Below are 24,301 nucleotides of genomic sequence, written 5' to 3' on the forward strand. Positions count from 1 at the left end.
ATACCTACATTACTTAAAAGAGAGGCGAAATATACTACAGGGACATTCAAACTCATAAGTCGAAAATAAACTGACAACGTCATGGTCATATTAAACCATACCAACAACTTTATATATTAATTGGTCATCCTCGTGATCAACGAAACTCCTTTCTAAATATATATATTTTTAAAAATAAATTGTACCACTCATTTCAGTAAAGCCGGGCATCATATTAATTGTGAAACAACCTACACTAGGGGCGGCGTAATCATATGTGGACACCAAAAAAAAAAGACCATACAGATATCCTGGAACTACATATGTTTTTCCAAATTTTGCATAGCACTAAAGAAAAATTCATGTAATATCGTACCTATCAGATCCGTAAAAGTGCATATATTGTTTATCTACCATAATAACATGGCAAAACAAAAAACAACAACCAAAGGACAAATAATACAAAATACAACATACAACATACAAAGTTAAATACTGAGCAACACAAACACCACCAAAAACCGGGGATGATCCTAGGTGATAAAAAATCTTGTACTTAACATCAGATAAACACAAACACCACCAAAAACCGGGGATGATCCTAGGTGACAAAAAATCTTGTACTTAACATCAGATAAACATATGTATATATATCTGAAAGAACAATATAAAGATTTCTGTTATCAACTGCATACGAAACGACAGGTATCATGGGTATTTATTATCCTGATGACACATTCATCATAGACTACACAAAAGCTTACATATATATAGGGCTCCAACACTCACAATAACTAGCTGGCGGTATTGGTTTGCACATCAATCCATTACCTTTTGTTGCTAAAATTTTAACGTTTTGTATTTACTCGTAGAGCATAGCACAACTAACACAAATGTTACTTACTTACTGGCGCATTGCACTGATTGATTGGTGTTTCGCTATATGCAAATAGAAAAGATGGAAAAAGCAATATGCATGGAATGACTAGCTAACCACATTTGTATTTCAATATTTGACTATACCTGGGGACACATCAAACTATATGCTAGTACCGTGGCAGGAGGTCATCTTGTACATCTATTTTTTTTTTTTTTTTTTTTTTTTGATTTTGCCAAACTTTTGACTGATCAATAAAGCTTGCCGTGCTCACACAGGAGCCCAAACTTTATGTCCGGTGTTTTGGTCGTGTTTATGGAGCTAATATTCGTGAGACATCATCAGTGGTCGTCTCATTGGTGTATTTTGATCATAAAGGGTTATTCATGGTGACACAATGTTGATTGTCGTATTGGGCCATTTACGGTTGCCAATGATGATTGTAGTATTGGACCATTTACGGTTGTCAATAATGATTGTCGTATTGGGCCATATAACGTTTCAGTTGTCAGTTATAAATTCAAGTTTAGCATTCGTATGTTTGTATAAAGTATTAATTATTTTCAGGTTTAGACTAAATTCTATTAAATCTTTGTTCCACATATTTGTTAAGTAAAGATTGGAGAAATTTGTCCAGTGTTTTGTAAAAGAATTACATTTCGTTACCCTAACCATATAAGGTTCTCGTTGTTTATATTGTGGGTTCGATGACTACGCCACGAAACCTCTTTCCAAATGATTAATCTTTTAATTTATCAGAAACATAAAACGCAGTTCAGACTGATAAAAAAAAATGTGAAACTACCTGCTCGAAAGGTGATATCATGATACACTAAATCCTTGTGTAAAAATATAACAATGACTTATATACCAGTAACCTTTGTAAGCTTCAAGACAGATTGGAAGAATAAGCCAAACTTTTTTATAACAAATTATGGTCAACGTTATTCAAAATGTTTTAGAAAGTGAAAAATTATGCTTAGTAAAAACTACTCTGATTCAAGCAATAAGTACATATAGCTAACATGCTTGATTTTTTTCATTAATAATTTATTTGTTAATTGTGGTGGACTTGTTTTCCAATACACAATCGGTGTTCTTATAAGGGACTACTGTGACTCTCTTCTTGCAAGAGGCCGAGAATTCATACACTGTTTCTGTTTACAAAAGAAGCTATTACACCAAGGGTTTTTGATAATAAAGATAAAAAGTTCTCTTGGAAAGTTCCTGGTTGACTGTTATGAAACATCTTTCTCGCTATTGACCTTAAACATTTTTCAATTATCACAACCACAATCTCGTCATTGAAAACACGACGGAAACCACTAGTGGAAAATAAACTGTTTACCCCGAGGCGTCATCCCTGATATATGGTAAGGTAGATGCTGTCAGATCGTTTGTTTTCTGTATATTATATTTTTTTTACTGTAAAATTGAGAATGGAAATGGGGAATGTGTCAAAGCGACAACAACCCGACACTAGAGCAGACAACAGCCGAAGGCCACCAATGGGTCTTCAATGTAGCGAGAAACTCCCGCATCCGGAGCATCCGGAGCGTCCTTTATCTGGCCCCTAAACAAATATGCATACTAGTTCAGTATTAAATGGACGCCATACTTAAATCCGAATTATACACAAGAAACTAAAATTAAAAATCATACCAGACTTACAAAGGCCAGAGGCTCCTGACTTGGGACAGGCGCAAAATTGCGGCGGGGTTAAGTCTGTTTGTCTTTTTAATATGGTCATGGCGTTACTCGTTTTTTTTTTATTTCCGCATTCTTTTGATAACCTTCATGGTATCTCCCCCTTTTTTGTGTGCAGTTTTTGTCTGCTTACAGCTGGACCTGTGATGTGTCAACAGAAATTTGTATTTTGGTTGTTATCCTGAAAGAATTTAGCTTACCACCTTATAGGTTCGTCTCGCAAGTAATTTACAATAAATTCGTTTTGCAACATTCACTTTGTTTGAGGAATAAAAAAAACTATGTTTATCATAGAACTGATATGATATAATTTTAAGACTATTATATCAATTTGTTGTTTTGTTGCTTTTTGGTTCAATATAATGGATGGGTTGGTTTTACAAATCGGTCGGAATATACACACTAGGTTACTGCCTTTGTTCCTAATGAACGTCTACACGCAAAAAATACATCGGGGCGTTTAAACTGATAGACACGATAAAATTTTCAGTACAGGTCACATTTTTGCGGTATTATTCTATTATTCTATACCGTAAATGAAATAGAGAAGGTTTATCTTGTTTGTATAGTATGACAATATCCTTTTGAAACACTAAAAAATAGAGATCACCCAAAACGATTTACATAAAGCCTAACCGTTGTTTTCGAAATACTTGATGTTCATGACATGATATTTAGCAAACCAAATCGCGACTTCAATAGTACAACGTTATTACGGTTAAATCTTTTGTTCGAAATTACGTAAAACAGTTAATACCGGCGTTTTGTGTTGATATCTAAACACTATTCTATTCACTTTTCGTAATCCGTTACATTTTTTAAAAGAAATTTCCAATGGTAATTAAAACTGCAAAGTATTCACATGCAGTTATTATATATTTTTAAAACGTTGCATTTAATTCTAATATTTATGTTTTCATATAAAGTCTTTATTTTACTCGCATGCATAATGATACGCTGGAGGTTAAAATAACAAGTGCATGCATTTTCAACCCCTCCCCCTATTTCACTACCATCTAAACATCTTACTTCGATAACAATCTTCCATATACTTATATTAAAGATATGTTGGCCAAGACAAGCCTTATTCATAAATAGTTATTTGTATTTAGAGAAAAGAAGACAATTTAAATTTTAAAATTCATCAAAGTATCTGATTTTTTTTCTTATTATGATGTAAAAGTACGAAAATTTCGTCTTACGAGTATTGGTCATACTTGGCTGAAATCTCGCAAATGAATACGAGGCAGAGCTGTCTCATTGGCCATTTTAATACCACGGTTTTTCCCCTTTTGTGTGTGTTAATGTTCGAGTAATTTATATATCTTTCATAGAGTAGTGAGTAAAACATTCAATTTTTATTCGCATAGATGCTTTTGAGAATTCAATCAAAATTCGTGTGAGCTATTTACAGATACAATACTTGCTACACACACTTTAAAAAGACTTCAATTATATTTATTTGAAGTAATGATATTTTGTTCATGAATGGTAACATTGTTATTGTAAATATCTTCAGTGTGGTATAGTTATATTGTACGCCATCATCAGCTGTTTAAGGAAATTAGGCTTCGTAAGATCTAATCCGTTTATAACAAGATTGAAACACAAGACTCCGAAAATAAGGCATACAATTGCAGTGTTAATTCTTCCAGCATGAATGGTCAGCTTACTTCTTTTCCCCGCACCAGCATCGTCGGCAGCTGATAGGGCAGGCTGCTGTTCCATATTAGTGAACTCCTCTGTCATTGCCCCATCATTAGAAAGTAACGCATTATCACGACTCGCCTGTCTAAGCTGAAGTAATGCCCCTTCTATATATAATAATATTATTATTAATATTCCTATAGCCACCTGTATAAGTAACGACAATGAAATCACGGCGATAGCAATTAATGGCTTGTTTCCTGCTCCTAGATCTCCGGCGAAAACAGATTTAATCTGCGCGACATTTGATAAGAAAAGTGCAACATCCAGCATTCCCAGTGACAGTGCTTTTCTTGCATTATGTCTGTTTCGCTGTATATTCTGAAAAGCAAATTATAAGTCCGTAAGTGATAGGTAATTCAGCGTACAGGTTTTATAAATTGAAAGATTTATATACTAAAACAGTTTAAACATCATAAGCAGTGGTATAGACAATTTAAATCGCTCAAACAAAGAATAGAGGCTACCAGGACCCCGAATTACCATAGCAGACACTTGAGAGACAAAGTCAATTAGAAGCATTCATTTCAGTAAGAACACTTTATTTTATTGTTTTTGCATACATCCTTAAATTCTGTTAACTCGTGCATTCTATGACTGATTATACATAAGTGGTTTGCTCATTGTTTGGGTTCGTTATATGATCAATAGCTATTTAACTCCATTTCATTTGGACTCTGTTGGATAGTGATCTCATTGGCAATCGTACCAAATCTCTTTATTCTTACAGCGTTTGTTTTTCTGCTGTTCATATTTTGACCGTTATGTTCTCTTTTAGCAGGAAATATAGAAAAGGACATTCTTTTACCGATACAATAATATAAGACGTTATATTAATGAAATAGGGAAATTTGAAAAAAAAGTATATAAAAATTGCGATCAATATCTTTCGGTTAGTATAAGTTCACCTTAATTGCAATAACGAAATGGACATATTTTACTAAATAAAGGTTATCGATTAATAAAGGATAAACGTCTATTATAAATAGTTAGTCGAAGATGGGACATTAGCATACAGATGATAAAATGAAAAATACTAATTTATATCTGCGCAAATGTATTTTTATTTTTGGCGCGTTTGGTACACAATCTTTAGAAAATAAATTGGTGCAAATAAGTTGAAACGCTAATAATTTTTTTAGCAAAAGTAAATCGTCGTCTGAATGTATGATTTGTATGAATTTTTCGAAAAGGGTATATGTCATAAGTGTATATGTCAAAAGGGTATATGTCAAAAGTGTATATGTCAAAAGTGTATCATGATTAATAAAAATAAACAACCTACCGCCAACACCGTCGCCATTTTCCCTTCACTTTGAATAAGCTTGAAATGACAAAAGCATAATATCTCGGTTCATTTCACTGGTTACTCATACCTGTAAACCTTTAAAAAAGTACAATTGTTTCATTTTATGTCTCCTCAGGTAACATTTTTAGTGAAAAACAAAACCCATCATTATAACTCTTACAACTTTAAGATGAAAATTGTAATACAAAACGCAGGCTCAATTACTGAATGAATTAATCAATAAAAGCAGATCCCGACATTTTAATATAAGTAAAAACTACAAAAGTAGTACTCAAACTTTTTTTCGGGAATCATTTGAAATCCTCAACTTATTCTCTGGGAAGAGAGTATGGGGTTGATGTTACCTTTATTTCAGCACAATTAATCGTCCAGGGTCATCTAATTTGGAGGAGTTGCAATCTTAATTACAAACAAAAAAATACTGTATATCAGTGTGAATGTGGTTATCATGCAGTATGTTATTGGGTCAGAAAATCCTTTTCACAAACGTATGAACGGCCATCGTAGTGACTATGAGTAAAAGTCAGATCGTCCTCTCAGTCAACATTTGAGAATTTACCTTGCCATACTAAGATAGATCGCAATCGACAGGCTATCATCATCATTTACCACAACACTGCTTGGTCGAGGGAGAAGATAATCAGTTGGGAGAGATGTTGGATAACAGTATAAAAACGATGGCACCAATCGTGATTAATGAAGAGGTGTTGTTCTAATGTCGAAGTGCTATTCATTTGGGTTGTATAATTAAGCAGTCTCCTTATCCTATTAGCTTACCGCCTGTCGATACGTTTATTTCTTAAATGCACAAGTCATGTCGTCTTTGATTCATGCCGTTGAAAAAGTCCATGGGATGTGTTTTAATTGATGCCTGATTTTTTTTTATGTATCGTTAATTTACTTTTAGTTTTTAGCAAGCTTTCTGTAACTGCGAGAACTCTCAAATCATAATCCCGTGCTAATTTGGCCTGTTGACACAATATGTAATGCATTTTTTTTATTCAATGTTTACTTGTTTTGCGTTTTATCTTGTCTCACTAATTTTAATATGTACCACCTTTGATACCCTTTGCTTAACCTTGATTTTTTTGTGTTGTGTTTCGTATATTGATTTGTGTCGTTCATTTTCTTAGATATTGCTTGTCCAATAGGTATAATATGTATTTTTTTTTTTTATTTTTAACTAGTGTACGGGAAGCAAGAAAAAGTTGATCTGCTGACATAAAACCCATGTCTTCCTTCATTCTATGGTAGCCCAATGAGCTCGTTTGCTGTACAGCCCACGGTTGTTTTCGATTCGTTTGATGTGTTTTAGTTTTGATTTTGCTATTTTGTAAGGTACTTTCCGTTTTGTATTTTCTTGGACTTCGGTATTTCTGTTAATTTACTTTTTATTATGACATAGCATCACCAGTAGAATTATAACATTTATTAAGAACTCTATTTAGTCAGATATTTACAGATTTTATGGGTAATATTCCGTAACTTGTCTGCTAAATAATGATACAATATTAAAAAAAAAAACTATATGAGAAATACCATTTTGTGCAAGTTTGAACCATTTTATGAGATATACAAATATTATGTTAATTGTAAACTGAGACGTCATTTCATACAGTCTCACAATAAACTAATAAAAAAATGGAAAATCTGGATACTTTAGAGAAATCAGTTCTTGGATCTGTGGGTCTCTTAAAGGTTCAATCACTCAAAAGTGAAGAATATAAGTCTCTAAAGGGTGATACAAATCTTATTTCAAACGAAAAATACCTGTTTGTAACTTTAATTTGGCAAGTATTTTATTGATTTTTTTTAAACTGTAATATTATAAGTTTTAAGCCATTGTTTCAGAGTGTTTGGTTTTGAAAGTTCTAAGCCATTAATGATCAGATTTAAGCAAAAAACTGCAAATATAAAAAAATAATATAGCAGTGTTCATTCTTATGGCTCGAAATTTTATCTTTTGTCTTTTATTTGGAACATAAGTGCCCCCTGTATGATCGGTAGGGTTGATTCTGGTTCCAAAAGATTGGATTCTTCTGTGATTTTGTCCTCAGCAGGAATAGTTGAACGCCCATGTTCAATGTCTCCAAGCTCTATCAAGGCGCCTTCGACATCCAATTACAGAATGATTAAGATTCCGATTACCACTTGTATAATGAATGACTATGAGATCATAGTTATCGCTACTTTTGGTTTTGCTTCTGTTCCTAGATCCTCGTCTACAATCGATTTAAGCTGGGCTACATTTGACAGAAAAAGTGCAGTACCTAGTATTTCTTGTAATATGGCTTTTATTGCATTTTGTCTGGTTTTCTGAATATTCTGAAAAAAACAAACCCATCCCGAAATGCAATAATTTTCAAATTGATTGTAAACATTTGTATTTCGTAGAATTAACATGTTTTACATAATTAATAAAAATTTAAAAGCAAGGTCCTACCTTATAGGCATAGTTGAGGCGCAATTAATGTATAAAAGAGGAAAACAATTAGTAAACGCCAGTTATGAGTTCACAAAACGACATTCTTTTTATCATAGAATGATTTTCTCAATAAATATACAAAGGTGTAACATTTCATGCATTTACTTCAAAGTATAGAATCCTCTTTTAATAAAAACAGCATGAGTATGAATTTTTCGTTGATGTATTACACGACACAAGAACATCTAGAGGGCGACATGCGGTCTTTAAGAATAGTTAATGTCTATATATCTTGACCACCCCTTGTCTAAAAATACTGTGAAGTAATAGAAAAAGACAACTAACGACCTAATACCTTTGTCTCTTGCCATGATTTGCTCAGGAAAACTTTCAAAATTAGTAGGATCAAAAACAAAATAGGAGGTGCTCAATGGCATAACATGTTTAAGGTTCTGAGAAAGTTTTGATAAATGACAAATAGGGGTTTAGGAGAAGAAGCGGATACAAATGTCTAATATTATGTGCAGATAGGACCATTGTCATCCCAGAGAAAACAAAATACGCGGTGTAAAAGTACATCTGTGAAAGTTTATCTAAACTCTATCAAGCGGTTCATAACACTCGTGGATAAAAAGATGTAAGACAAACAGACAGACGAACTGATTATGCAGTTATTGACAATGTGGAGTTGCGTGTAAGTACTAAAACGACTTTCATCTGTTTTAAAATACAATTGTGAGTTTGAATATATTTTTCACATTTGAATTTTGATTCATACCATTTAGATCTAGATATTTTTCTTTGCTTTTGAATTTATGTGTAGATTCTTTCTGTGTCTGTTTCTTGGGAGCCTGTGAGCTTGTGACCCAGTGGCTGTCCTTTGTTACTGTCATTATACTTATATTTTCGTTGATTGTTGTTCGCATAAATCAGCCATTAGTTTGCTCTTGATTTTTTCCAATTTTGTTCATGCCTGTGCCTTTTACAGTTTTTTTTTATCATATACATGTTTTGCTCATTGTTAAAGGCCGTAATTGTTTACATCCTTATCGTCCTTTGGTCTCCGATGAATTGACAATTATACCACATTCCCTTATTTTTTATATCATATAAATCTATCAAATAGATTGGTCGGAAACCACAAGTCAAGGACTGAATAAGGTAAAATTACGAAATTAAAATACAAGACAAAAACGTGACAAGCGACATTCGTTAATATGTTACTTCCCCTTTTGCGCATAAGGTTTTTTTTTTCAATATCTGAAGAGATAATAGACGAAAACAGGAAAAAGACTTCACTGTTTTTAAATTTATATTGATTATAACAACAGTTTAACCGACTTTTTTTTTAACACGCAACATACATTGCGTATATTGTTCTCGTAAAATAGCGACGAAGTAATGCCATGTACATTACTTATTACTAATTTTTCAAAATGGAACAGTAACCTATTTCGGTGCACAATGGATAAATATAAACAGTTTTGGAGCATCAAAGTAAAACAGCCCAAACTGTAAGGAATACAGGACAATGTGTACTTTTTTCTTTTCTCGAATCCCTTCTCATTTATCCTATCCATCTTATCTCATTTTTACAACAATACATACACCATAGAAACTGTGTAATGGACGAACTAGACGCTCCTGGGTCTTGATCGTTTACATGACGAACTTTACATCTCATTTCTTAACAGAAAATAAACGTTTCACAAATATATTCAAAATTTAAAACAAAATAGTCTCGTTTTTGAGGCCTTACAGGAGTTAAAATCTCTGCCAAATTAAACGCACCTTTAAAAATTGCACACTCACGGTATTGTTTTTAATTCATGATGCCTAATTTTTAGTTTTCTGTGATGTGTTTTGTATATTGATTTTTTGTTAGTCATTGATTGTCCCATTAGTCATGCATGTTTGATAGTGTACGGAAAGCAACACAGATTTGTTAAAAGAGGAGCGAAAGATGCCAGAGGGACATTCAAACTCATAAATAGTAAATAAACTGACAACGCCATGGCTAAATAGGAAAAAGACATACAGGCAAACAATAGTACACAAAGCACATTATAGAAAAAGAGTTGATTTGATGAGATATAACCCATGTCTTCCTTCATTCTATGGAAGATCAATGTGCTCGATCGTTCGCTGTACTGCCCACAATAATTTTCAATTCGATTGATGCTTATTTGTCACAACTTTTAGGAATTTTGGGTCTTCAATGCTCTTCAACTTTATATTTGTTTTGCTTTCAAACTATTGTGATTTGAGCTTCACTGACGAGTCTTATGTATTTAACCTTTGATAACTTTTGGGGCTTTTGCCTTTTGATAAGGGAAATTTCCGCTTTGAATTTTCCTGCTGAGTTCGGAATTTTTGTTATTTTCCGTTTTACTATGACATAGCAACACCAGTAGAATTATAACATTTATTAAGAACTCTATTCAGTCAGATAATACATATTTAATGGGTGATACTCCGTAACTTGTCTGATAAATAATGATAAAGTAGTTATGGAAAGCTGTATGGGAAAATCATAAGTTGCGGCATTGGATTTACTGTTTTCTTTAATGCTCTTCAATTTTATACTTGTTTGACTTTCTAACTATTTTGATCTGAGCGTCACTGATGAGTCTAATGTATACGAAACGCGCGTCTGGCGTAGCAATTATAATTGGAGTTGGGTATTTCTGTTATTTTACTTTTTACTATAACATAGAAATATCAGTAGAATTATAACATATATTAGGAACTCTATTCAGTCAGATAATACGGTTGGATTTACAGTTTGCAAAAGTATGAATTATTTGATATACTAAGGATTTTCTTATCCAAAGCATAGATTACTTTAGCCGTGTTTGGCACAACTTTTGGAAATTTTGGGTCCTCAATTCTCTTCAAGTTTATACTTGTTTGGCTTTTAACTAATTTGATCTGAGCGTCACTGATGAGTCTAAAGAAGACATACGTAGACGAAAAGCGCGTCTGACGTATCAAATTATAAGCCTTGTACCTTTGATAACTATTATTACTTTAAGGATTTATATTTATTTAAAAACATAGTACAAACAAGTGATAACTCTACGACATCACAACACTGTTAAATCTGCCTATTTGTAGCAAAAGATAGTTTAATATAAAAGCAGTTTTGACCGATTTATAAGATTTACAAATTAGTTATTACAATATTACTCTCATTATTTTGTTGAGACGTCATTTCAAACACTCTCACAATGAACCAATGAATTCAGAAATGGGAAATCTGAATAGTTCAGACAGATCAGTTCTTGTTGGTCTTGGATCTGTTGGTCTTTTTAAAAAGGTTCAAGTCTGATATAAAACTTATTGAAGTTTTAAGCATACATATCTAACTGGAAAGTATGACATTAATTATTTTGGAATTGTAATATTATAAGCTTTTAGCCATTGTTTAAGAGTGTTTGGTTTTGATAGTTCTAAGCCATTAATGATCAGATTTAAGCAAAACACTGCAAATATAAAAAATAATATAGCAGTGTTCATTCTTCGTGCTCGAGATTTTAGCTTTCGTCGTTGATCTGGAACATAAGTGCCCCCTGTATGATTGGTAGATCTTGATTCTGGTTCCAAAAGAGTTGATTCTTCTGTGATTTCGTCTTCAGCAGGAACCAATGAACCCCCACGTGCTATGTCTCCAAGCTCTATCAAGGCGCCTTCAACATCCAATAACAGAATAATTAAGATTCCTATTACCACTTGTATGAGTAACGATAATGAGATCATAGTTATCGCTACTTTTGGTTTTGCTTCTGTTCCTAGATCCTCGTCTACAATTAATTTAAGCTGGGCTACATTTGACAGAAAGAGTGCAGTATCTAATATTCCTTGTGATATGGCTTTTCTTGCATTTTGTCTGGTTTTCTGGATATTCTGTAAAACACACGAAACGGAATATTTTTTTAATTGGTTGTAAACATTTGTATTTGCAACATGATTTAACGAAATGATATGAAACATCTATAGGCAATGTCCTATCTTCTATCAATGAATATAAACCAGCATATTTAAATTAGCGGTTCTTTTTATCATCAAATTATTTCATAATAAACATTTGTTTTGACTTTTGACTTCAAGCAACAACTTCAAATTATAAAATCATCTTTATATAAAAACAACAAGTTAGGGATATTACTTTCATGTATTGTACGACACATAGATATTATCCCCCAAAAACAAAAAAATATCTGTGTCTACATAGAGTCTTTGAGAACAGACAAAGTTTATATAGTCTAACTCCCTACCGCTCCTTGTGTAATAATGATGTAAATAAAACCGGAAAAAAACTAATGAAGAAATTATATCCCCCATGTCTGCAAAACCAATGATTTGCTAAGGGATACTCTCAAAATGATTCGGACCAATGGTAAAGATTCTGGAATATTACTTTTGAATTATTAATAGGGATTAAGAAGGAAGGAGAACCGGACTTAAATGTGTAATATTGTGTGCAGATATGACGAAGTCGTGTGCAGATATGACGAAGTCCATATATTCCCAAAGAGAAAAAAATCATATAGAAATAAAATAAATTAGGCGGTGCAAAAGTTTTCTGTAAAAGTTTCACAATCAACACTTGTGGGGAAAAAATGGGCAGACGGGTTTTTAGATTTTTTCACAATTAAACTTTGATTTATTATGTTTATATTATACAGCAATGATTGTAGATATTCTTCTTTTGAATTTGTGTGTAGATTATTTACTCTATATTTATGGTAACAATAGCGTAACCGACTTTTTTTAACATGCAAAATACATTGCGTATATCATTCTTGTAAAATATTGATGAATTAATATCGAATTACTGTATCTCAAATATTGAACAATTACCGATTTCTCTACACATTCAAATTTTTAAAGTAATCTAGAGATAAGAATAGGAACTCAAACACATAAACAGCTCTAGAGCTTCGTAGTAAAACAGTATAAATGGTGGACAGGGGGTACTTTCATCTCATCTCTAACCCCTTCTCTATTACCCTGTCCTTCATAAATTCCTTCTACAACAATACATACACCATAGAAACTGTATAATGGACAACCTCGAGGCTCATAGGTCTGGATCGTTCATATTTATATATATTTATATCTTATTTATTTAGGAAATGAATGTTTCACAAATTTTTTCGAAATAGCTCCTCCAACAAAATCAAAAGGACAGTCGTTTTTGGTGCCTTACCGGAATTATTATCTGCCAAATCTAATTCCAATCGACCTAGCAGTTGCAGTATATACATATTTATGACTGAAATGTTTTTTTCTTAATCGGCATAATATCAGAACAAAAACATAGTTAAGTCTATTATGTAGTATTTTAATATATGGTGCTGAATAAAAGTGTGATATACGGAAAATATAAATACTGCAAAAGAGAGGCTAAATATACCAAAAGGACATTTAAACTCATTCTAGTCGAAAATAAATTGAAAACGACATGGAAAAAAATCCCCAAGATACCCCTAAAAACAAAAGACAACCACCAGTACACAGAATAAAACATAGAAACTAGAGACTGAGTAGAACCCATAAGCATATGTTTAGTCTTTTTTTAGCTAACAAAGAGTGTAATGATCATATGAACCAATCCTGCTACATTATTTATGTGTCTGTTCCATTCCTTTAGTTCAGTAATTGTTGTGGTTAATGTCTGTCATATTTATTTTGTTGTGAATTACGCTGTTATTTTACTCAATTGAATTGCTTTATATTTTCTTTAAACAAATGAAAATGAAATAATTACTGTTTTAACTTACAGTCAATAGATCCGACATCTTAGCACAAGCCCTGTTTCAGCTGTTTATTGTAAGTAAACAATGAACAACTTTTATAGTAAGTATTTAACTTATGACGCATTAAAATTAATTCAATATACAACGTTCATCACGTATACAATACAGCATAATTTGGTTTACTTCCAAGTCTAAAAAGTGTATATAAATAATATATATATGTATTCCATGCTGCACACATTTAAATAAAAGTCTTTAAGCTTTCTTGTGGTGTTTAAGCTGGAATCACTTGTGCTACTATCACTTTTGAGAAATTACTTTTTTTTAAATATGTATAGAAATTAAAATATATAAAAAAGAGGGACGAAAGATACAAGACTGACTGTCAAACTCATAGATCGAAAACAAACTGACAACGCCATGGCTAAAAATAAAAAAAACAAACAGACAAATAATAGCACAGAAGACACAACATAGAAAACTAAAGACTAAGTAACACGAACCCCACCAAAACTGGGGGTGATCTCAGGTGCTCCGGAAGGGTAATCAGACCCTGCTCCCCATGTGGCACCCGTCGTGTTGCTTATGTTATTACAAATCCAGTAAATAGTCTAATTCGGAAGGTTACATTAGTGAAAAGGGAAGGGTATTGTAGTTTCAACATATGGAACATATCCGATATCATCTGTGAAACGTTTATACCATAACGGTCAACCAACTCGTGATTGCGTCCGTAAAATTTACGAAGGGAGGATTTTAACTTCATCATTTGGAACTCTTGGTTTAATAGCTTCCTTGTGAGCAGCAATCATCTATCAAGGAAATCATGATAGGAAATGCAAGCCCGGGAATATCGTATCAATTGGGAGATATATACTCCGTATGCAGACGCTGTTGGAATGATGCCACATAGAAATGAAAAGTTCACAACTGGGAAGCTGAAATCATCTCTTTTGTCGCAATGTTTTGTTTTCAACCGACCCTCATTGTCAATTTCTAGATGCAAGTCAAGATATGAGGCAGACTTAACTGTATCTGTCGTATCCTTTATATCTGTAGTTCGATGGGATAGATTCGTTCAACATACTATAAACCAATTAATTTTCGCGAGCGATTAATTTTCGCGACGTTTGCGAGTAGAACAAAAAACGCGAATTTAAATCGTCGCGAATATGAATAACTTGGATCTTTCCTTATTTAATTACATTATGTAAATAAGTTAATCGCGAGATTAAATCGCCGCGAAGTGGACTAGAAAGAGCTAAACGCGAAATTAAGTATCCACGAAAGTAAGTTGGTTACGGTAGTCACCAAAATTTCTATTATTTAGTGAGAGAACACCATCTATATAAAGGAATGTAAAGTTAAAGGATATTGCTAACTTCTTATCTTTCTTCCTAAGTAGTTCCTGTATGAAGTTGGCGTCATAATAATAAAGAAACAAGTCGGCAAGAATTAAGATACCTAAAATACCTAACTTCTTGTACTTGCATGTGCAAAACGACGGATGAGGATCAAGATCTGCCAGTACTCCTAGAGCACATGAGTTCACCTAGTTTTACTGGTGATTTTTGTGCTGCTAAGTATGTAGTTTTCTGTGTAGCGTAGTATGACTTGTTCGCTTTTTATATTTTTGCCACATGTGGCGTTGTCAGTTATCCTCCGACTTATTAATTTTAAAAGTCCCTTTTGGTATCTTCAACCTGTATTCTAAGCTATCGATACAGTTTTACCCTTATATATCTGATGTTTGATGAGAAAATATAAACCAAAATATTTTAAAGTTTATATCGGTTAAAAGATGGATTGTTTGTGTGACATACAGTGACAAATTCGTTATGCACATTCTTTACACGAAAAGACGGGTAATGAACACCCTCTCCTCCAAAAAGGTAGCTGGATGTTACAAGTACCTCAATTGGTTCCATTGGGATCAGGTCTCTATAGAGAAAGAAAGAAAGAAAGAAAGAGCTTAAATACCTTATTAAATACATTGTTTGGTTTGGTTTGTTTGTTTATTTTCATCAATGGTTATTATAATTAAGAATGAAAATAGAGAATGTGTCAAAGAGACAACAACCCGATCAAAGAGCAGAAAACAGTCAAATGCCAACAATGGGTCTTAAACACATCGAGAAAATACTGCACCCGGAGGGTCCCAGATTATGATTTTGCTAAATGTAGTATTTCAACTGCAAAATAAAACTATTGCATTGTTTTCTTTTAATTAAAATAGGTTTGCTAGTAGAAAAAAATATGATTGATTAATACGTTCATTGTATTTTGGTGTTTACGCCCCTTTCAGCACTACTTACTATTTCGCAGCGGCTATATTTTATTGATGAACGAAGCCCGAATACCCGGAGAGATCCACCGACCTTCGGTACAGCCTTTATTAGAATTTAATGTTTTTATAAATGCTCTTCTCTTCTTTGTATTTGATTTGGCCTTCCAAGTATTACGATTCAATCGTCTGATTATAAGCATGATGTCAATACTGAGTTTTTATCCAAACAATTAAGACATGTTCGCACTTTTTAATAAAAAAACAACGACAACTGAAGAAAACCAGCCTTCAGAAAATGAAAATATCAAAAGGAGTCATGAATTTTGGTCTACGATTATTACTTAAGGTAAAAAAAAACCCAAAGGTCGATATCAAAGTGCCGTTTATCAAGCATAATAAGGTGATTCAATCTCATTTAGTAACCATCCAGATTGTTTATAATATACTATAAAACATCTTTAATTGATAATTTAATGTCCTAAATTTTTTAAAAGACTTTGAACAACAAAACAAAAAATCATACGTATAAGCTAGTCTACTTCAATTTTGATTTCGTCGTTGTCGGAATCTGTAGTATTTATACTAGTAGTCGATGCAACTAGTTTCCTTAAACTTGCTGTTGAACCTTTGTTTTCATTATCCGAATAGATGGATGTCCTAGAGTTGTGTTTATAAAGATTTCCTCTGTTAAGCATGAAACTGCCTTTAAAACTTTGATCGTCTGAAATTGTGTCAAGGCTTACAGAAGAACCCATTTGTTTTTTATCCGTAGACTTTCTGCTTCTTCTTGAGTACGTATCTTCTTCCTGAATCGTTCGTAAAGTCGCTTTTGACGTGAAATGATTTTCAACAATACCTTTTGAACGTAAACTGTCTCGCCTAGATCTTGCAGAGGATGCTCTTGAAGTAGCCACAGACGGTAAATATTCAAATCGAGCGCACGTTTTCGCGCCTGTGTCATCTGATATATAAGTTCCTATCATTTCTGTTCCAGCAAATTCTAATTCAACAGTTCCAAAAACACGCCGAGGCCATTTTCCGTCTGGTGGTGATACAACTATTTCTGCGTGTAATCGACAGCCTTCATCCGTCGTGTAAACAGGATCTTCTTCATCACTAGCAAATATTTGAACTCTTATTGGGGATAACCTTTTTTCTTGAGCTTCTTCGGTCTCAAACGCATCTATAACACGAATAGATCTTACTTCGCCTTCTTTTATTTCTTCATTTACAATAAAAAGTACACGAAATATATTGGAACAATACGGCTTGCCATTCCATATAACACGATGAGATTCAGGATGACGTCTTTTACTATAAGGCAGCATGGCATTGACGCCATAGGTAAAATTACACAATCTAGTGCCAAATGTTCTTGGGTTATGTCCAAAAATGACCGCACCCTTAAGGACAGCAAGACCACCCTCCATCGGAATGAAGAACTGCAAATCTGGAAATGCATTTTTTATTTCCAATTGTAAAATTTCAGATTCAGAAAAGCCTCCAACCATTAATATAGCGCTTACATCTTTACATCGTGGATGGTTTAAGATTTTGCCTATTTCTTGTGTTATGTTTAATACAATGTCAGCGTAAAGATCTTCAAACACCTCAGGCGAGAGACATAGTTTAGACTTTTTGAACTTTATTTTACCAGAGTATTTTGACTTGCAGATTGCATCTTCTATTTTTCGACCAGTATATGTCTCAAAAAGATCACAGAGTTCAAAGGGAAGCCTCATAACGATATCATTTTTTAAAAATCTGTTGTATGTCTTCTTTTTTAATTCGAATTGTCGGGTTAAATCTAAGTAATCCGGTCCATTAAAGTCTCTAAATTGTTGAATGATATCATCTCCAAATACATTACATAGTAACTTCATAAATTCTTCGTTAATTTTGTCGCCACCCCATGGTCCACCAGAAACTTTATACAGCATATCGATCTCCTCTCCACGACTCACTTCCTGTGTGGAAATATTTACAGTACCTCCTTAAAGAAAATGAGGTTGAATATTATGATTGTCTTTTGTGGGTAAGAAAAACAAATTAAAAAAAGCGACTGAAAATAGCCTTTATCATTTACTAAGTATATTTGCCGAGTAAAAATAATTTTCACTTTTAAACTTAACACATGAAACAAGTATGTATCCCCCTTTAATTTTCAGAAACTTACTTGATGTTAATTTCTGTGTAATTAGATCTTTTGTGGAGAGTTGTCTCATTGGCAATCATACCACATCTTCTATTTCATATTTGTTACAGAAATTTTCTTTTTTTAGAATGCCTTCATTACATATCTGCCATGTGTTCTGTTTTTAATAATTGTTTCAGCAAAATATTATAAATCCGTTTGAAGTTATACTAATTGATACTTTATTCTGGTAGAGCATGATCTATTTATATTATTAGTTGTTGTTGCCTTTGAGCTAGCTTTCATGAACTTCGAGTACTCTCAGACCGAAGCTCGGTGTCTTTTTTTCTGAAGTAGTATTTAGCTCACACTGACGTCCTGCGACTGATAATTTATTCCGTTCCCAATTGCATGAGAGACGGTAACACATATTTACTGACGTCTGATTACGTTTTAGTGGTTGGGTTGACGTATTTTCTAAAAATAGGCGTTTGCAGCTGATTCGGGAAAAAGTAAGGTAATTGCTTCAAAGATTTGTCTATTGAGTATTGATCAATATTAGACGAGCATGAATTCATAGTAAGTTGAAACAACCATAATCTACTTTTTCACAATAACTATTGTTTGAATGTTTTTGTTTTTAATATTCTATTCTGAAATTCATTCAGATATGAAACAATTTCACATTTGTGATGTTCAGTATTACAAATACATCTGTACTCTCCACTTGTCGAACATGACGCATTTTACTCTTGATTTGTCGAATATGACTAATTTATTTTACTTTTATTTCGAGGCATTGAATATTTGTACTAAATACATGTTGTAGGTTTATCAGATTAATATTCTTTTTAGTGTTTTGCCATTTTTTTTAATAGTACACATTTGCCCTGTTCGTTAATGGGATATGAAACATATTTACTCCCTGATTGTTTGCGATATGAGAATTTAAAATTGATTCTGAATATCAAAATTATTCATAGATATTGTATGCGGATGTTTTTGTGATATGAGATCTTTCGAAATTGATACTCCAATTAATTTTACAATAACTTAATACATACCACCGGCGTCAACAACTATATATTTTCTACCAGTTTCAAATGATTTAAAACTCGTCACTTTGTTATGTCCAATAAATTTATCAACAGGAAGCAGCCTGCAGTATATTGATGCTGCTTCTGGTTCAAACAATATGGAAACCTTTTGTCGATCTAGACCAGCCTATAAATCAATGTTAATCTAACGTATCAGTTATAGTTTCGTGATATTGGGACATATTTTAAGATGTTATTAATAATCTCTTAAGATAATGTTGTGAAATCAATTAAACAGTAATGACGATTTTAGCGCTGTGAAAGTATGATAACTTGGAGATAACTGTATTTTATTTAAAGCCCCGACGGCATCAATTGGTGATTTGATAGTCGCAAATTGTGTTTTTTTGCTCTGCTAACGCGTCACCAGTAAACTGGTATTTGCAACCACCATAGCACAAATTGATGCCGTAGTCGCTTAAATTACAATATTGTTTCCCATGCTAGGGAACTGAAAGAAAACAATGTTAAATCACACATTTAAAATATATCATACCTCGTCTGCGTTTGCATTTTCACGCTATCAACTATGATTTGAATCATGAATATTTGGTGCCGTAAGCCAATTAAAATGAACGTTACAAACGATAATTTGATATTATAAAGAAAAAATTACATTCAAAGAAAGTTGAGCATAGCCAAAACTATGATTAATTCAGTAAGTGTTTGTCACTCACCTTTCTCGTGATTCCCCATTTTAGCATTTAAGTTATATTATTTATATTTATATGTTCGTACTAAACAGTTTGCAATGACTCTAAATGATTTTTACAACATTAATACTAGAACTTGGATAAGAGCTCATAGATCTTCACTCTTTAGCAAAACACTGTCACGCTTTCGGAAACCAAACAGTCCATATACTGAAAAGCCAAATTGTCACGGTTGAACTCAACCCAAAGAAGATGCAATCCTAGTTTTAGTACTTGTTACAATATTTATAAACAAAAAAATTACACAAAGTTATCATTTTAATCATGTATGTATGTTCACAATTTCAAAAACACATTTTTCCGGAGGTTCAAAAAGGCAACTCAAGTTTTAACGAGTTTTCCTATCTGATGTTGCATCATCAATAATTTTGGATATCGATTCATGTGGATTTCTTAATATACTATTGCATAATGAAATTTACTTTTTCATTAATTGATATTACCTTTTCTGCACATTGCATCATAAACTCTTTAGCAGGTTCAGTCCATATTGATGGCACCGTAATGGTCCACCAAATTTCACTTTCGTGTAATCCAACATTCCTTTCACGGAGTTGTATCAATAAATGTCTACGAAGATACCCGATTGCGATGGAGAAGATACGTCGTGCAGACATAGATTTCCCTCCGACATCGTCTATCTTGAAATCTCTGGCAATATCCTATGGAATTATTGAAATCATAACTTGTTATTTTTATGTACCCACAAACTAAATATGTTATATGAAATTTTTGTGAATACCACATTTAATTATGACGTATTTGCAAAGTTAATAGCTAGATAATGGATGCAATGTGAATAAACCCCTGATTTGAAAATTTGTAATTGCACAAAGAAGACACCTGTTAACTTTGAGGTATATAGGTAAGAGATCAAGGTCAAAGCAGGAATTGGTGGACTGAAATCGGGGTTGATTTAGGGTTCATGTTGATTTTTAATGACCCATGAGCAAGGTCAATATCAAATAATTATAATTAGTTTATCTTCGTCGTTTGAGCTCTGTTGATAGTTTTCTCATTGACAATCATACCATATCTCTCATTTTTATTAATTTGTTTGATTATTATCTTTGGAGAGAGAAAAACTTCATTCCTTTTCGGATCAGTAGGACAACAAGTTAGATCTTTACCAATTTTGAGTGCATAATGTGCCTTGTGTTAAAAAAAAACCTTTAATAATTTTGCGATCACTTTGACAAAGGACAAAGTAAGAGATGAAATAAATAGACAAACATATTTATATTCTATAGTATTTACAATATCATTATTTAAGTTGTCAGGACTTATACTATTCTTATCCTCACACTCAATTCTTTGGATGTTTATTTTTTTCTACTCAAGTTATAAATATATTTTTTATACCACAAAGCATTGCTTATTTTCATAGTTAGATGTCTGATATGTCTGTGTTTTTTAAAAAAGTAACTGCACGAAAACGAATGCTTGTACCTACCTCCCCATTCTCAATAGCATTGTATAGTAACATTTTGAATCCTTTGAAGTAATACCAATCATCTTGGAGATTGTTAGCAAGTATTCCTTCATATTTATCTTCAGCTTCATATCCCAATGCTATAAATCTCTTCTCTAAATCCAAGAGAACAGAGCAAGGAGCTTTACTTGTAGCAATATCATGATTTCCAGTGGTCCAAAGGAAAGTAGAAATATCTAAAGGATCTTTTCGGTACTCATGTCGGAAAGAGAAGGCATATCCAGCTGTTGTACTGCCAAAGTCTATCGCAGCTACGAGAAGTTTATAATCTTCATCCATATATATCTTCACTTGAAAGAAAAGGACGTAACAAAATATCATTAGAATATTTCAGTGTTGACCTTTTTGTCATTCTGTAAATAATTTCCCTTTTTATTATTCTTAATACAGTATGCAAATCATTCGTCTTGTCTAATCATGTCACTTTGAAAAAATGCAAGATCGACGAGGAACTTTTCACTGTTGAACTTTATGGAACCAATCTGTGATAAAGTTTTCTTTTTTTTTTCTTTTGACAAGTTTGTAAAGTCAATGATCGAATTGACATTTATTTTCAAGTACATTTTCTTGGGCAAGAACTTCGTCAACTGTAGTCCGATGAGGACAATGTATTACTTCAAATTTATTTCATACAACTTCTAAATTTATTTATTAATATTTAAGGCATAAAAAGTAAGTACCGGAATGAAATAACAAAAAACACTTAGTCATTATATTTTAGGTAAAAAAGTGAATTTGTCCAAGTGAACAGGGTAAAACAATAGTGTGTTCGAAGTTGTCAAACTTAATTCTAGATCCCCTTAAAAGATATTCATTCATACTTTGAGTTCGAGTTGATAAACACTTTTTTGGAAAAAAATACCAGGTACGCTGGTATTCAAAGATATACTAGAGAACATGTTCAAAGAAGAACATATATAATTGCATGGTCTATAACAAAGTTTACAAGGGCGTTTTTGTTAGATGGAACAAATATTCGATATCGAAAGTTGGAAAATTCTAAAAAAAAAAAAAGAATCAAAAGCGACTAGAATCTTTATAGAACCAAAAATGTTAACATTGAATTTGAACGTGTGAAAAAGTTATGAACATCTACCAGTATTTTGGACATTATTGTGTATTAAGATAGAATGATATACAAACACGCACGCAATACCAATATCAAACCAGCCACCAAAATATAAGACAATCAAAGTAATGAAAAGTGAGCGAGGAGCCTCTTGCATACTCTTTTAAAACTTACCAAGAATCGTCCATCAGCGTTTTCTTGTTATCCTGTAAAAGGTGCCGTTTAATCAGTATAAAATGCTGGAGTCCATATTGTTTTACATGTTATACTTGAATCAATACTTATTAATTAGCATAACATACTGACCTGTTACAAACAATGAAGTCATTTAATAAGATGTAGCGTTAGATAAAGTTATGCTCGAATGGTAACCCTTTATACATTCATCGTTAATATATCAGTTTAATTAATTTGGCAGTCATACCCAATTATTAAATGCATTATTATTCTATTGTTAAGACAAACTAGTTTAAACACAAACACAAACGCTTCAAATGTGTTACGGATAAAAGTATTGCATATACGTTGACATTTAACTTTTGCCGACGATATTAACGTCCATTTAAGTGTAAAAAAATTGCAGTTAGGAGTATTTTATTGAATACAACTAGTTACAGACACTTAGTTATAGTACACATAACATAATAATCGTTTACTTATTTACGTAAGATACTAATACTGAATTAAATTAAGAACCTTACATCGGTCGATCTGTTTTTTTTTTTAGCTTAACAAATACGGAGCACTCACTTGATGCAACATTTTAAGTTTAATTGTTTTCACGATGAGTTAGGTTTTTTTGTATTTTATGTTATTGACCAGTAAGTCAAAGTCGTGACCTCCCCTGTCCTGGAATAGCAGTAGTATTTAATTGTTGTTATATTTTATAGTAGTATACACTATCTTACCTTTGTTCTTGACTTTGGAAAGGCAAATAACTAATATGGTGAAGTGACATATGTTTGGCATGTGTTCAACATCCCCTTAACATTACAACATAAAAATCACTTGAGTTTTCAGATCGGTTGTAAGAACAAATTTCTCTAACAAAACGGACACAAGAGACTGATCAAAGGGGAACATAGAATCTGGAAGCTTATTGAGACACATTTTTTCACCACTGAAAAAAAAACATGTTTCCCATACTAAATTATGATAAAGTAAGATGCGATATGATTGTCAATGAGGCATCGATCCATCAGAGTTAAGCAATTGAAAGTTCTCGTTCCAGGTCATATATAACAGAACCAGATTTATTCTGCATTTACTTATAAAAGCGATCATAGTATAACAATAAAGGAAACCATGATATTAGTTTTCAAAGGTAAAAGGCTTCTAATTTTATACGCCAGTCGCTCGTTTCGTCTACACAAGACTTAACAGTGATGCAAATATCAAAATAGTTAGAAAGTTCAAGAGCATTGAGGACACAAAGTTCCAAAAAGTTGTGCCAAATACGGCTAAGGTGATATATAAAGGCAACAGTACTATACCGCTGTTCGAAATTCATAAATCGATTGAGAAAAAAAATCTGGGTAACAAACTAAAACCGAGGGAAACATATCAAATGGAAGAGGAGAATAACGACACAACAGACACACTAAAATTCAACACACACAGAAACGAACTATAGTTTAATATGCCTGGGATGATAAAATCCTTAGTATTTCGAATAGTTGATACTTTTGCAAACAGTAAACTTATAAAAATACCATGTAATTAGTATTCATGTCATCACTGTAG

General features: G+C 32.7%; 1 protein-coding gene and 1 long non-coding RNA gene across 2 annotated transcripts; both read right to left on the reverse strand.

The window, feature by feature from the left end:
• Positions 1–11,032: 11,032 nt before the first annotated feature.
• On the reverse strand, positions 11,033–13,879 carry LOC143064745 (uncharacterized). Its single transcript, XR_012975316.1, has 2 exons — positions 13,791–13,879; positions 11,033–11,910 (listed from the first exon to the last, which is right to left on the reverse strand). It is a non-coding gene; the product is annotated as an uncharacterized LOC143064745 (long non-coding RNA).
• A 2,623-nt stretch (positions 13,880–16,502) lies between these two features.
• On the reverse strand, positions 16,503–22,839 carry LOC143064746 (heat shock 70 kDa protein 12A-like). The gene is made up of 5 exons (XM_076237818.1): positions 22,733–22,839; positions 21,451–21,779; positions 20,441–20,659; positions 19,252–19,411; positions 16,503–18,046 (listed from the first exon to the last, which is right to left on the reverse strand). Exons 2-5 carry the CDS (start codon positions 21,766–21,768, stop codon positions 16,584–16,586), a joined length of 2,160 nt encoding a protein of 719 aa, XP_076093933.1. The 5' UTR covers positions 21,769–21,779; positions 22,733–22,839; the 3' UTR covers positions 16,503–16,583.
• Between the last annotated feature and the right edge of the window lie 1,462 nt (positions 22,840–24,301).

Source organism: Mytilus galloprovincialis, chromosome 2, assembly GCF_965363235.1.
Source record: "Mytilus galloprovincialis chromosome 2, xbMytGall1.hap1.1, whole genome shotgun sequence".
NCBI lineage: Eukaryota > Metazoa > Mollusca > Bivalvia > Mytilida > Mytilidae > Mytilus > Mytilus galloprovincialis.

Excerpts from the sequence above, each read along its gene's own strand:
- LOC143064746 (XM_076237818.1), bottom strand. The coding sequence starts at position 21,768 with ATGGATGAAGATTATAAACTTCTCGTAGCTGCGATAGACTTTGGCAGT. Across the intron at positions 20,660-21,450 it reads ATGCTATTGAGAATGGGGAG|GATATTGCCAGAGATTTCAA; the intron begins GTAGGTACAAGC and ends ATAATTCCATAG. Across the intron at positions 18,047-19,251 it reads TATAGTTGTTGACGCCGGTG|GAGGTACTGTAAATATTTCC; the intron begins GTATGTATTAAG and ends ATTTTCTTTAAG.